General features: G+C 42.8%; 1 protein-coding gene across 2 annotated transcripts in view; it reads right to left on the bottom strand.

Moving 5' to 3' along the window:
- The window catches only part of c2h1orf35 (chromosome 2 C1orf35 homolog), a 36,684-nt gene that overhangs the window by 18,752 nt on the left and 4,910 nt on the right, over positions 1-13,022 (bottom strand). For both annotated transcript variants that reach the window (XM_069922133.1, XM_069922134.1), the window contains exons 2-3: positions 8,022-8,195; positions 1,451-1,496 (exon numbers count right to left, since the gene is read on the bottom strand). In XM_069922133.1, coding sequence (XP_069778234.1) covers positions 1,451-1,496; positions 8,022-8,161 — 186 coding nt within the window. In that variant the 5' untranslated portion in view covers positions 8,162-8,195. The remainder of the gene's footprint in view (positions 1-1,450; positions 1,497-8,021; positions 8,196-13,022) is intronic.

Here is a 13,022-nt window from a genome sequence, read left to right as displayed (position 1 = left end):
CAAATTCATTCCAAAGAGAAGGAAAGGCTCTAAGGGGAGCAAATGGCAGCCGTGGCTGACAAACGAAATCAAATGTGGTATCAAGTCCAAAGGCAGTAAGTATAAGATAGCAAAGCAGAGTGGAAGGTGAGAGGATTGGGAAACCTTCAAAAATAACAGAGGGAAACTAAGAAAGTCATACAGGAGGGGAAAATGGAGTACGAGAGTAAATTGGTAAGTAATATAAAAGGGGATAGCAAAAGCTTCTTTAGTTATGTTAAGAGGAAGAAATTGGTTAGGACCAAAATTGGGCCCTTAAAAACAGAGAAGGGTGAAATTATTACTGGAAACAAGCAGATGGCTGAAGAATTTAACAGAGACTTTGCATCTGTTTTCACCAAAGAGGATACAGGTTATGGTCAGATAGGGGGTAGAGGTCATGCAGTATCTAGGGACTTGGTGAAATTTCCTAAGGAAATGGGGAATCTGATGGATATCCAGAACCAGATGCAGGTGGTTGTGGGTAAATTGTTAGGACTGAGGGCTGTTAAGTCCCTAGGGTCTGATGGGCTGTATCCCAGGGTGCTCAAAGAGGTTGCTCTGGAAATTGTGGAGGCAGTGGTCAACATTTTCTAAAGTTCCATAGATTTGGGGGACGTGCCTGTGAATTAGAGAGTGGCTGATGTAATGCCGCTTTTTAAGAAGGGAGGGAGAGAGAAAGCAGAAAATTACAGACCGGTAAAAATGGAAGATGAAGTTCAATTTGAGGTTATCCATTTTGGAGGCAGTAATAAGAGAGCAGAGTATTATTTAAATGGAGTCAAGCTAGGGAGTGGGGTATTGCAAAGGGATCTGGGTGTACACGTACACCAGTCATTAAAAGCTAGCATGCAGGTTCAGCAAGCTATGAAGAGAGCAAATGGCATGTTGGCTTTCATAAAGAGGGGATTGGAGTACAAGAGCAGACATGCCCTCCTGCAGTTGTACAGGGCCCTGGTGAGGCCTCACCTGGAATCCTCCCAGGATGGCAGGATAGACATACACTGAAAGGTTATAAAGACTGGGCTTACATGAGATGGAGTTTAGAAGGTTGAGGGGAGATGTGATTGAGGTATATCAAGGGGCTAGACAGGGTGAATTTGGATTACATGTTCCCAATGTTGAGAGAGACTAGGACAAGAGGGCATAGTTTAAGAATATAGGGAAGGCCCTTTAGGACGGAGATGAGGAAAAAAATTTTTACCCAGTGAAGTGTAGATTTGTGGAATGCTTTGCCGCAGAGGGTGGTAGGGGCAGATTTGCTGGATATGTTCAAAAGGGAGTTAGATAAGGCTCTTGTGGACAGGGTAGTTAAGGGCTATGGGGATAAGGGAATGGATAGTGACAGAGAATGATCAGCCATGATCTGAAAAATGGAGGTGCAGCCTCGACAGGCCAATTAGCCTACTGTCTATTGTCTAATATTCCTTACCTCCTTGGTTACTCCAGTAGGTTTCCTTTTAGGATTCTTGTACCCTCTAAGAGAGAGAGGAAAAAAAAACTAATTTATAAGAGTAATTTAATATTTTGACACATAATACCTGCCACGAAGGTTTGTGAAATATACTTTCTCGGTTTTCCAGCTCAAATTATCAGGGCAGGATAAATATGAATTTGATACACAAGAACTCCCTTCATTATTTCATCCAATGTGCACAGAGCAAATTCCCCTCAACATTTCTCAATTAATTCCCAATACAAACTGTAGAGCAGGTTGCGAACTGAATAAAGCAACTTCTCTGCTGGCCCATCAGGTTGGGTACATCACTCGTTAGATATTGAAGAAGGAGAACATGAACATAGGATGAAGAAAATGCCAAAACTTTCAAAGCTGATCCTGTGCCTCATTTTCTTTTCCATCTGATCACCATTTCCACTAATCCTGTACACGCAAATATTACACTCAACTAAGCAACTTGAGCCTTTGAGGAAGAGAATTCCAGTGACTTAACAATCCTCTGAAAAAATTAATTCTCTTCCTCAGTGCTAAACAACCAACCATTCCAAACAAGAAATAGCTCCTTAGCATCTCCTCCAAAAATTCCTTTCATAGTAAGGATTGCCAACAAGGCAACAACACCATCTGAGACATTCAGTAGCCCAAACCTAACCCCAACCCCCGACTAACCCAACCTGAATCCCTCACTTTTGACCCCCAAATTCAACCCCAACCTCACCCCAAAACCCCATCTCAACATAAACCCCACCCAACCCAAACCTCCCAACAAACCCAAACCTCAACTCCCCAATTAAGCCTAACCTCACCCCATACCCCCACCTCAACACCAACCCCTCCCAACCCAAACCATAACCTCCAAATCTGAACTCCCCAACTAACCCTAACCTCATCCCAAACCCATACTCTAACCCCCCCCATCAACCCAAACCTGAATTCCCCAACTAACTAGAACCTCACCACCCCCCAAACCAGAACCCCACACCCAACCCTACCCTCTAAAACCTCACAATAGACCCTAACCCAAATAGAGTGCCTCTCACTAGGCAGAGAGGAAAACACACCCCACAACAAATGAAAGGGCACAATAAGTACCAAAGGAGAAGAAACAAGCCACCGATCCCACTGGGAGCTAGAAATAGACACAGTATAATGAAAGAATGAGCCAACCAAAAGTGGCAGTTTATAGAGACACAGAACATCTGAGTGGGGAGACCAGTGAACACAAGAGGGATTATTATCCTGGTGCCTGCAATATTGACCATCTAATCCTATTTGAACATTCTTACAATTTTGAAAATCAGGTAAGCGTCAAACTCCTCACAAATTTTTCACGTCAGAAACCCCTCGTAACTGAAAATATCATAAATCTGCAAAGCAACAACTTCAAGGCAATATATCCCTCCTCAGGTATGAAAGCAAACATGAATACAATTATGAAAAATGATCTTAAACTATTGTTGAATACCAAGAAAACCACTCCAATACAAATTTATTCCATAAAATGGTGCCACTACTGATCCTCTCTGGAGATCCAGATTAAATCTTGACCTCCAGTACTGTTAAATTGTAAAATGTGAGGTTAGGGGTTGAGCTATGCTCAGAAGTATTGTTTTGACACCCCAGGATGTGGTTTCAAGATCCAAACTTGATGTACTGCTAGAAATAACAACTTGACATATTGCTAACTGCTAAAGAGAATGTGCCAGACCAGCTACACACTTGTTGTCACTGTGTATAAATTATATTTATTTTTACATAGAATTTGCATTTTTTTTTTCGTTCAAAAATGTTTTCCTATTTTCCAGAGTGGCCATTCACACAAGAATGACCAAAATTCGAAATCTCAGTTTCCTTACGCGAGTTTACACTGAATACTGGAAGTGTGGCAAGTAAAGAGGCTGTTGTTTCTGCAGGTAATTGGAAGATTTACTACGGGTCTGAGAGGTAAAATTTCAGAATAGGAATGAGTCCCTCATTTTCATTCTGATTTTTTTTTTTTCCTTTTTATTTTTACACAGACTATGTTCTGGAAATTTGGGAATAATTTCCCGGAATGCAGCAGCTGTGTAAAAATACATAAATAATGTCTTGATACCTTTGGGACACACAAGTGTGAAGTCCAGAACAGTTGTTTGGTCTCCTACTCTCAACTGCAACATTTGAACTCAGTTGCTAAGTGGGTATTCCAGCAGCAAAAAAAAAGGGAATGAACAAAGATCTGATTCAACATTTGATGCTGCGAGCAGCATCCCAGTAGACACCGTCAGATCATCGGGAGATTGATAAAGGGGTCCCACTCTGTCCGGGACATAAGACAGTTACGGTGCCACAAGGCAAAATTTAACCTTGCTCTTTCTCCTTGTCCCCACTAAAGTGCTATCCCTCATTTCTTGGCGAAACAACTGGATGTTAATGGGACCCTTTTCAAATTAAAATGTGTTGTAATTTTGGTAAGAAATAAAGGGAGGTTAGAGGCCCTGTTTGTTTTTTTTTTAATTTTTAAGAATTACAGCCCCCACGCTCTTGTTAAACAGAAGTTAGAGGCCCCCTTCTAAAGGGTTGGGGTTAGAGGCCCCCTTTGTTTCTTTGGGTCAGAGTTCCCATGAATATATAATGGAACTATGTGGGATTTGCCTTTACAGTGCATGTGTTAGGGTGACCCAACTAATGAGAAAGCTTTCAGAGAGCTGTACCAACCAGACAAGAAATCTGGAGTCTCCATGTGGACCTTGCAGAGAGAAGGTAGAGAATTGTGAGAGAGCTCAGAAGCTAAATGGAAATTGGAAATTGAAAAATGGAAAAATAAGCCATGAAACAAAATACAAAATCTAAGCTAGCTAGCCCGGGGGTAAGGCGGCGGTGGGGGTGGAGAAATGCACATAGACACGAGATTGAGGAATGTAACAAAAGGTGGGAGCAGTAAAGAATGGGTGACACTAAAATAGGAATGCGAGTGTGTGGACTGAAAGTGAAATAGCAAGATAGAGAAACAGAAGCCAAGGTGGTTTCACTCTAAAGTTAAGGGTTTTGCTGAGAAATCAGTCAAATTGATCGGTACAAGGATCCTCCAAGCAGTGCTGGCTTGCCAATGTTTTTCAATGATAATGATTCAGAAGAGGAGGAATGGTCACAGGGATGAATTTACCCCCCCCCCCCCCCCAGCTCCCCACATTTCCCCTCATGATGACTTGAGGCCACAATCACCTTAGGATGAGGCTACAAAGTGTCTGAATCAGATAAATGCAGAGGGTTGCCTCTGCGCAACAACACCCCAACTTTGGAAAGCAATGTGATGCACATTTTCCAAGTCACATGACTTGTGACTCACACCTGCCGGACAGCACTGCATCCTTGATACTCTGCTACTCTTGTTAATTAATTATTTGATTCCTGTACCCACCTTGGCAAGGAAAGAATGGTTGAGACCTTAGTGCTTTCGTGATGGTATCCAGATTGGAATGCAACCACCCAAGGAAAAAATTGAAAGATGCAAGATCTGTCAAAAACCTGGCATTGGGAAAGGAACCAGATGCCCCGAAGGAACGACCCCTTGCTAAGTAGACCCTTTGCTTGTATCCAGCTCATTTTTCTTGAAATGCCTCGTGTACACTGTTATCAGCATTGCCTGGTTATTGTAGATGTTTTTAGCAAACGGATAGAAGCTTTTCTTGCTACTAACTATTCCACCACAAAGATGGTAAAACTGTTAATGACTGAGATGATTCCTAGATTTGGGGTTACACAAACAATCAGGCCAGATAATGGACTCCATTTTGCACCAAACCTAAAGGCAGAATTGTGCGAAGCATTGAAAATTAAACAGCAATTCCATTGCTCTCATCATCCACAATCAGCTGGAATTGTTGGAAGGGCAATTAGTATCCTAAAAACTAAATTAGCAAAATTAAAGGCGAAACATTCAACAGTTCAACCCCCAACCTCATATTATTGTCTACATGGAGTTTGTATGTTTTCCCTGTGTTTGTGCAAGCTTCTGCCAAATCCTCCAGTTTCCTGCCACATTGCAAAGATATGCCAGTAGGTTAACTGTGTAGGTATATGGGAAGATAATTAAGAGGAATGTTCAAGAGAGAATTTTGCAGAGTTGTAGGGTGAACAAGACTACTATAAAATCCCTGGTATTTGGTACGTAGTGGGATTGGTAGATGCTGAATAAGTGAATTTCCTGGTTGATTGAGATTGTGTGCTACGTGAATGGAGAATTAACGGCGAGGCTGCCAATTTAAAATTCTGTATTTTTTACCCATTTATTTTCTGCGATTTTTTTTGCCAGTTGCTTGAATTCCAGATAACAGGGATTTTACTGCATTGGGATTCATCTGTGGAAACCCCAACTGGACCCAAATGGCTGAAATATCCTCTTTATGTCCTAATAAGCAATCTAAAGAACACCTGATTTTCATAATCCAGATTTTTTGATTGTACCAATGCTGCCTGACTAGTATTCTTAGATTTTATTTAATATTATTTGAATAAGATTCTGTTAAAATCAATGATCATGTAAAATTACAGTCAGATCTAGTTTCACATCTGGTTCATTCACAAAGTAGATTCAAATTACAAGAACATTATCCTTAAAATGCCTGCAGAGTAGCTTTTGAGGGCTCCCAGTGAAATCAAGCACCTTGGTAAGATTGTAAAAACAAGTTATATCAGAACTGTCATGGAACATGGAAATCTACAGCACAGTCAGGCTCTTCAGTTCTGTGTCATGTCAACCTAACAACCCATTCTAACAACTACCTAGAATCTCCCTACTGCACAACTCTCCATTTTTAAAAATAAATTAAATTAGACATATGGCACAGTAACAGGCCAGTTTGGCCCTACGAGTCACCCAAATTACAACCCATTAACCTACACCCTGATACTTTTTTGAAGGGTGGGAGGAAACCGGAGCCCCCAGAGAAAACCCACGCAGACACAAGGAGAACACACAAACTCCTTACAGACAGCGCAGGATTTGAATCCAGGTCTAGTCCAGATCACTGGCGCTGAAAAGGCTATGCCAACCGTGTCGCTCTATTGTCTCAGTTCCATATACGCAATAGTCCAATGGTTTTCAAACTTTTTCTTTCCACTCACATACCACCTTAAGTAATCCTTTACTAATCACAGAACACCTATGAAATAGGGATTACTTAAAGTGGTATGTGAGTGGGAAAAAATTTTTGAAAACCACTGCAATAGTCTCTTAAAAGATCCTATTATAGCTGCCTCCACCACTGTTGCCGGCAGCGCATTCCATGCACCATTCACTGTGTGGAAAAACTTGCCTCTTACATCCCCCTGTACTTACTCTTAAACACCTTAAAACAATGCCTCCTAGTGTTAGCCATTTCAGCCTAGGGAAAAAGCCCCTGACCATCCACAGACACCTGTCAATGCTTCTCATCATTTTATACACCTGACAGATTACCCCCCATCCTCCATAGGGCCAAGGAGAAAAGACCAAGTTAACTCAACCTAACTGAACAAGGCATGCTCTCCAATCCAGGCATTCTTGTAAATCTCCTCTGCATCCTCTCAACAGCAACTACATCTTTCCTGTAATGAAGTGACCAGAAATTAATACAATATTCTAAGTGGTGTCTAACCAAGGCCTTGTATACCTGTAGCATTACCCAATTGTTTTTGAACTTGGTCCCACAGTTAATAAAGGCTCACATACCATATGCCTTCTTACCAAAACTACCAACTTGTGCAGTAGCTTTGGGTTTTCTATGGATATGGACCCTAAGATCTCTCAGTTCGTTCACACTACTCAGAGTCCTCCAATTAACTTTTTATTCTGCCTTCAAATTTGTCCTACCACAATCAAGCTCTTCACATTATTCTGGGTTAAATTCATGTGTCACTTCTTAGCCCAGCTCTCCACCTTATTACTGTCCATTTGCAACCTTTGCACCATCCAGACTACCCACACCACTACTCATTTTTGTGTCATCTGCAAACTTGCTCTTTCAACCTTTCATTTCCTCATCCAGTCAACAAGCATCGTTCTGGCTATTCGTTAATATAATGGACAAGTTTCCACTTGGGGATCTGGATGCACTTAACAACAGTAAATATGAATAGTTAAACAAATCATCCATGAAACGTATGAACTTGAAATTTAAATTTATTGCGATTGATTGGAAAAATTAAAAGCAGAATAAAGGTGTACAGTTCTCTTGCCATATATTACTGTATCTGTTTCTCCTCTGCTCCTCCTTCAAAGCAACCTCTTTTATCCCAAAATATTTAATACATCACATTAATTGCATTCCTGTGAAAAAGATAAAATATAAATTCTAATGGCTCTTTATGAAGTGACTCAGTCTGCTCAACATTAAGCTCTACACAAGGACCACAAGCATTTTGCATTCCTTTCTTGATTTGTGGCGAACCCACAAGTATCTAAGCATGGGGTTGGGAGGTGGAGGAAATAAATAAACTGTATAGTTTGCAGGACAAAAACATCTCAAGCCTTCAAGAGTAGGAGGGAGATAAGGCAAAGAGAATGTGCAATTTCTCAACTCACAGAGCCATCATTAGGGCTTCCTGTTCAGCTCTTCGAACAGACATTAATTCCTCAGCACGGGATAGTGTTCCCTCGGCCTTTTTTTCCTTTGTGTACCAGGTGAGATCCCTCCCTTTCTGCCATCGTCCAACTGGTGCCATGAGCGAGTTTCCTGCATGTAGTTAAAAAAGGTACCTGAAATAAGAGATAAAGTAACACAGGACAATGGAGTGGTACAATCACTGCTGTCAGGGATTGATTCCCCTCTCCACAGACCACCCTATCCCATTCCCCACAGTCTCCCCTCCCCAATATACCACCCCTACCATCTCTTCCATCTACACCAACTGACATTCCACCTTCTCCCACCAACTCTCCACTATCAAACTTCTCCATCTCCCTTTGGAATGAAGGGTGTGGCTGGCAGGATTAGGGAACCCTGGCTGACAAGAGATATTGGGTCTCAGGTCAAGAAAAAGAATCTAGTCAATTATAGGCAGCTGGAATTTGAAACTCTATAATATAGAGGATGTGAAAATGCAACCAAAAGAGAAATAATAAGGGGAAAAGGGTGGGGGGGGGGGGGGGGGGGGGGGAGGGGGACACAAGATTCGAAAAGCATATTAAGGGCAAAAGAGTAACTAGTGAGAGAATATGACCTCTTATGGATCAGCAGGGTTGTCCATGTGAGGCAGCATAAGAGATGGACAAGATCCATATAACCATATAACCATTTACGGAGCGGAAACAGGCCATGTTGGCCTTTCAAGTCCGCACCAGTTCACTGATTTTGTGCGCCCTCTTCAGGCATTGGTGATTTTAAGTGTAGTGAATCTTTGAGAATTTTAACATCTATCCATAGGTACTCTGTACTTTGAATGTGAAATCTCATATTAAATATTCAAAAACATTGGCTGTGTGGGAGAAGCCAGTGAGTGGCCGTGGACAATAGCTTCTCAGACTGGAGGCCTGTGACTAGTGGTGTGCTGCAGGGATCGGTGCTGGGACCAGCATAGTTTGTCATCTAGATCCACAATCTGGACAACAATGTGGTGATTGGATCAGCAAGTTTGCAGACAATACTCAGATCAGAAGCGTTGTGGACAGCAAGGAAGGTTTTCAAAGCTTGCAGAGGGATCTGGACCAGCTGGAATAAACAGCAGATGGAATTTAACATGAACAACTGTGAGGTGTTGCGTTTTGAAGGACAAACCATGAAAAGACGGTGAACGGGCGGGCACTGAGGAGTGCGGTAGAACAGAGGGAACTGGGAAAGTGCTGTCACAGGGCAAAACAAAAATCTTTTTATTTCTACTGTGGAGAAAGAAATGGGTGCTAGGGAACTCAGAAACATCAACATCTGCAGACACCATGGTTGAAGTAAAAACATGATGCTAGAGAAACTCAGCAGGTCAAACTGTGCACTTTATCTTTCTTCTTTGGCTTGGCTTTGCGGACGAAGATTTATGGAGGGGGTAAAAAGTCCACGTCAGCTGCAGGCTCGTTTGTGGCTGACAAGTCCGATGCGGGACAGGCAGACACGATTGCAGCGGTTGCAAGGGAAAATTGGTTGGTTGGGGTTGGGTGTTGGGTTTTTCCTCCTTTGCCTTTTGTCAGTGAGGTGGGCTCTGCGGTCTTCTTCAAAGGAGGTTGCTGCCCGCCAAACTGTGAGGCGCCAAGATGCACGGTTTGAGGCGTCATCAGCCCACTGGCGGTGGTCAATGTGGCAGGCACCAAGAGATTGCTTTAGGCAGTCCTTGTACCTTTTCTTTGGTGCACCTCTGTCACGGTGGCCAGTGGAGAGCTCGCCATATAACACGATCTTGGGAAGGCGATGGTCCTCCATTCTGGAGACGTGACCCATCCAGCGCAGCTGGATCTTCAGCAGCGTGGACTCGATGCTGTCGACCTCTGCCATCTCGAGTACTTCGACGTTAGGGGTGTAAGCGCTCCAATGGATGTTGAGGATGGAGCGGAGACAACGCTGGTGGAAGCGTTCTAGGAGCCGTAGGTGGTGCCGGTAGAGGACCCATGATTCGGAGCCGAACAGGAGTGTGGGTATGACAACGGCTCTGTATACGCTTATCTTTGTGAGGTTTTTCAGTTGGTTGTTTTTCCAGACTCTTTTGTGTAGTCTTCCAAAGGCGCTATTTGCCTTGGCGAGTCTGTTGTCTATCTCATTGTCGATCCTTGCATCTGATGAAATGGTGCAGCCGAGATAGGTAAACTGGTTGACCGTTTTGAGTTTTGTGTGCCCGATGGAGATGTGGGGGGGCTGGTAGTCATGGTGGGGAGCTGGCTGATGGAGGACCTCAGTTTTCTTCAGGCTGACTTCCAGGCCAAACATTTTGGCAGTTTCCGCAAAGCAGGACGTCAAGCGCTGAAGAGCTGGCTCTGAATGGGCAACTAAAGCGGCATCGTCTGCAAAGAGTAGTTCACAGTCAAGTTTCTCTTGTGTCTTGGTGTGAGCTTGCAGGCGCCTCAGATTGAAGAGACTGCCATCCGTTGCGGTACCGGATGTAAAACAGCGTCTTCATTGTTGGGGTCACAGGGCAAAACAAAAATCTTTTTATTTCTACTGTGGAGAAAGAAATGGGTGCTAGGGAACTCAGAAACATCAACATCTGCAGACACCATGGTTGAAGTAAAAACATGATGCTAGAGAAACTCAGCAGGTCAAACTGTGCACTTTATATAGCAAAGATAAAGATACATTACCCGCGTTTCTGGCTTGAACCTTTTATCAAAATGCACGCCTTGAGAAAAGGTCCTGACTCAAAACTATGACTGTTCACTTCTCACCATGGATGTAGCCTGACCTGCTCAGACTCCTCAACTTCTCACTGAATACTCAAGTAAAAATGTCTCAAGGAGAGCACTGTGGAGTAAGGAAAAATAAAAAGAACTATTGAGTACAGGTGGAAAACTCCTTGAAAGTGGTGACACTGGTAGACTGAAGAAGGCCTTCAAGACAAGTTTATGGTCATGATTGTACATCAAAATATGAAACAGCGTTCTCTGGTCCTCAGTGCAAAAACAGGCATTCAACCAGACAACACACATACAGACAAATAATACATATGCAGAACAAGGAAGAGGGAGACTCCAGTGGTTCTCTCTGCCACTCTTATGGTCCTGTGGATTGACCGCCAATCTATTCTTTGCAGCTCCGTACCACACTGTGATGTAGTCAGCTAGGATGCTCTCAAACGAGCTACCTCAGAAGGTTGGCATAATGGTGGGCAGTAGCCTTGCCTGCTTCATGCTTCTCAAGAAGTGTAGTCACTATTGCACCTTCCTGACAAGTGGGGAGATGTTGAGTGTTCACAATAAGTCACTAGTTATGTGAACTCCAAGGAACTTGGTGCTCTCCACTCGGACTACTACAGAGTTATTGATGTGTAGTGGAGGGTGGTTGCTCCTGGTCCTCCTAAAGTCCACAATCATCACCTTCATCTTGTCCACATTGAGACTCAGACTGTTACTCTTGTACCATTTCAAGATTTTCCACCTCTTCTCTGTAGTGCGATGAAGCCAACTTACTACTGGATCATCTGCAAAGTTGATGACACTGTTGGAGGTGAATCTAGCGATGCCGTCATGGGTCAGCAGCATTAACAGGAGTGGGCTAAACACAGCCTTGAGATGCGCCAATATTCTGTAAGTGACCCGAACAGACAGTGGTCTTTTCGTTAGGAAATCCAGGATCCAATTACAGTGAGGGGTATTTGGTCCCAGCTTCTCCACCATCCTCTGAGGAATGATTGTATTAAATGCTGAGGCTGAAGTCAATAAACATCAGCCTGGCACACGAGGCATCATGTTCCAGGTGAGCCAAGATGGAGTGAAGCGACAAGACTATAGCAATGTCTGTGGAACAGTTTCTTCTATAGGCAAATTGAAATGGATCCAGTGTCTCGAGGAAGTGTGCTTTGATGCATCCATCACCAGACACTCGAAGAATTTCATAATGGTGGTCAGTGCCACAGGGCAGTGGTCATTGTGGCCTGTTATTGTTGCCCTTTTTTGGGTACCGGGATAATGGTGGACATCTTGAACCCTATGGGAACAATGGACTGCTGCAGTGAGTTATTGAAAATGTCCATGGAAGACCTCCGTCAACTGGTCTGCGCAGTCCTTCGGTATCCAACCAGGAATGTTGTCTGATCCTGCTGCCTTGTATAGGTTTACCTTGGATAGGGTACTCCTCACCTCGGCTATGAAGGTGGTCAGTTCATCTTTGATCAGAACAATGAGCATAGCAGCTGGAATTTTATGGTTTTTTTTAAAAAATACCATACAAAATTCTGCAATACTTTCGTAAGGAAAACCCATCATTAAGCCGGCTTTGGTCCTTTACACTGAAACAAACAAAGCCGGGCATTTATCTGGGTCAGTGTCTCTTTTTACACAGCAAGCCAGCATTCCGCAAGCAAAAGAGGTGGGACATGTTAACAGCGTTCGCATCTAGTGTCACATAAAATACCCTTCTTCACATGTTAGTGGGCATGTTAGGCCACTTTTTTCCCCCCAAAATGGCTGAAATTAGGGTGACAATGGTGAATAATGCCGACTGTCATACTGTTGGTCCTGCACTGGTCATGGTTGTGCTGAGAAAGTGCCAGGTTTGTGAGAGACAAGTTTGGACACAAGGGTTTGCAATTAAACATTACTTTTATTAAAACATAACAATTAATAGAAGAGCATGGTAAAATCATAGCAGGAATAAAACACACGCACAATTTATAAAAGTGCATGGGAGAAACCGCACACAACAAAACATACATGCACAATGTATAAAAGAGCATGAGAAAATACGTGCACAATTTATGGGAAAATCTACTTCATCTGGATTTCAATTTTTTTCTACAATACTGTGCATTAAATTAAAAACAAATGATAAATACAAATAAATATATATATATATACATTTGCCACACTGCAAGGAAAAATTGTCATTATAATCATGCAAACAGTCCTTTAGGGAGGTAAAAGTGCCTGATAGTTGCTGGAAAGGAATTA

The sequence above is a fragment of the Narcine bancroftii genome, chromosome 2 (assembly GCF_036971445.1).
Source record: "Narcine bancroftii isolate sNarBan1 chromosome 2, sNarBan1.hap1, whole genome shotgun sequence".
Taxonomy (NCBI): Eukaryota; Metazoa; Chordata; class Chondrichthyes; order Torpediniformes; family Narcinidae; genus Narcine; species Narcine bancroftii.
This window is presented reverse-complemented; position numbering and strand designations above follow the sequence as displayed.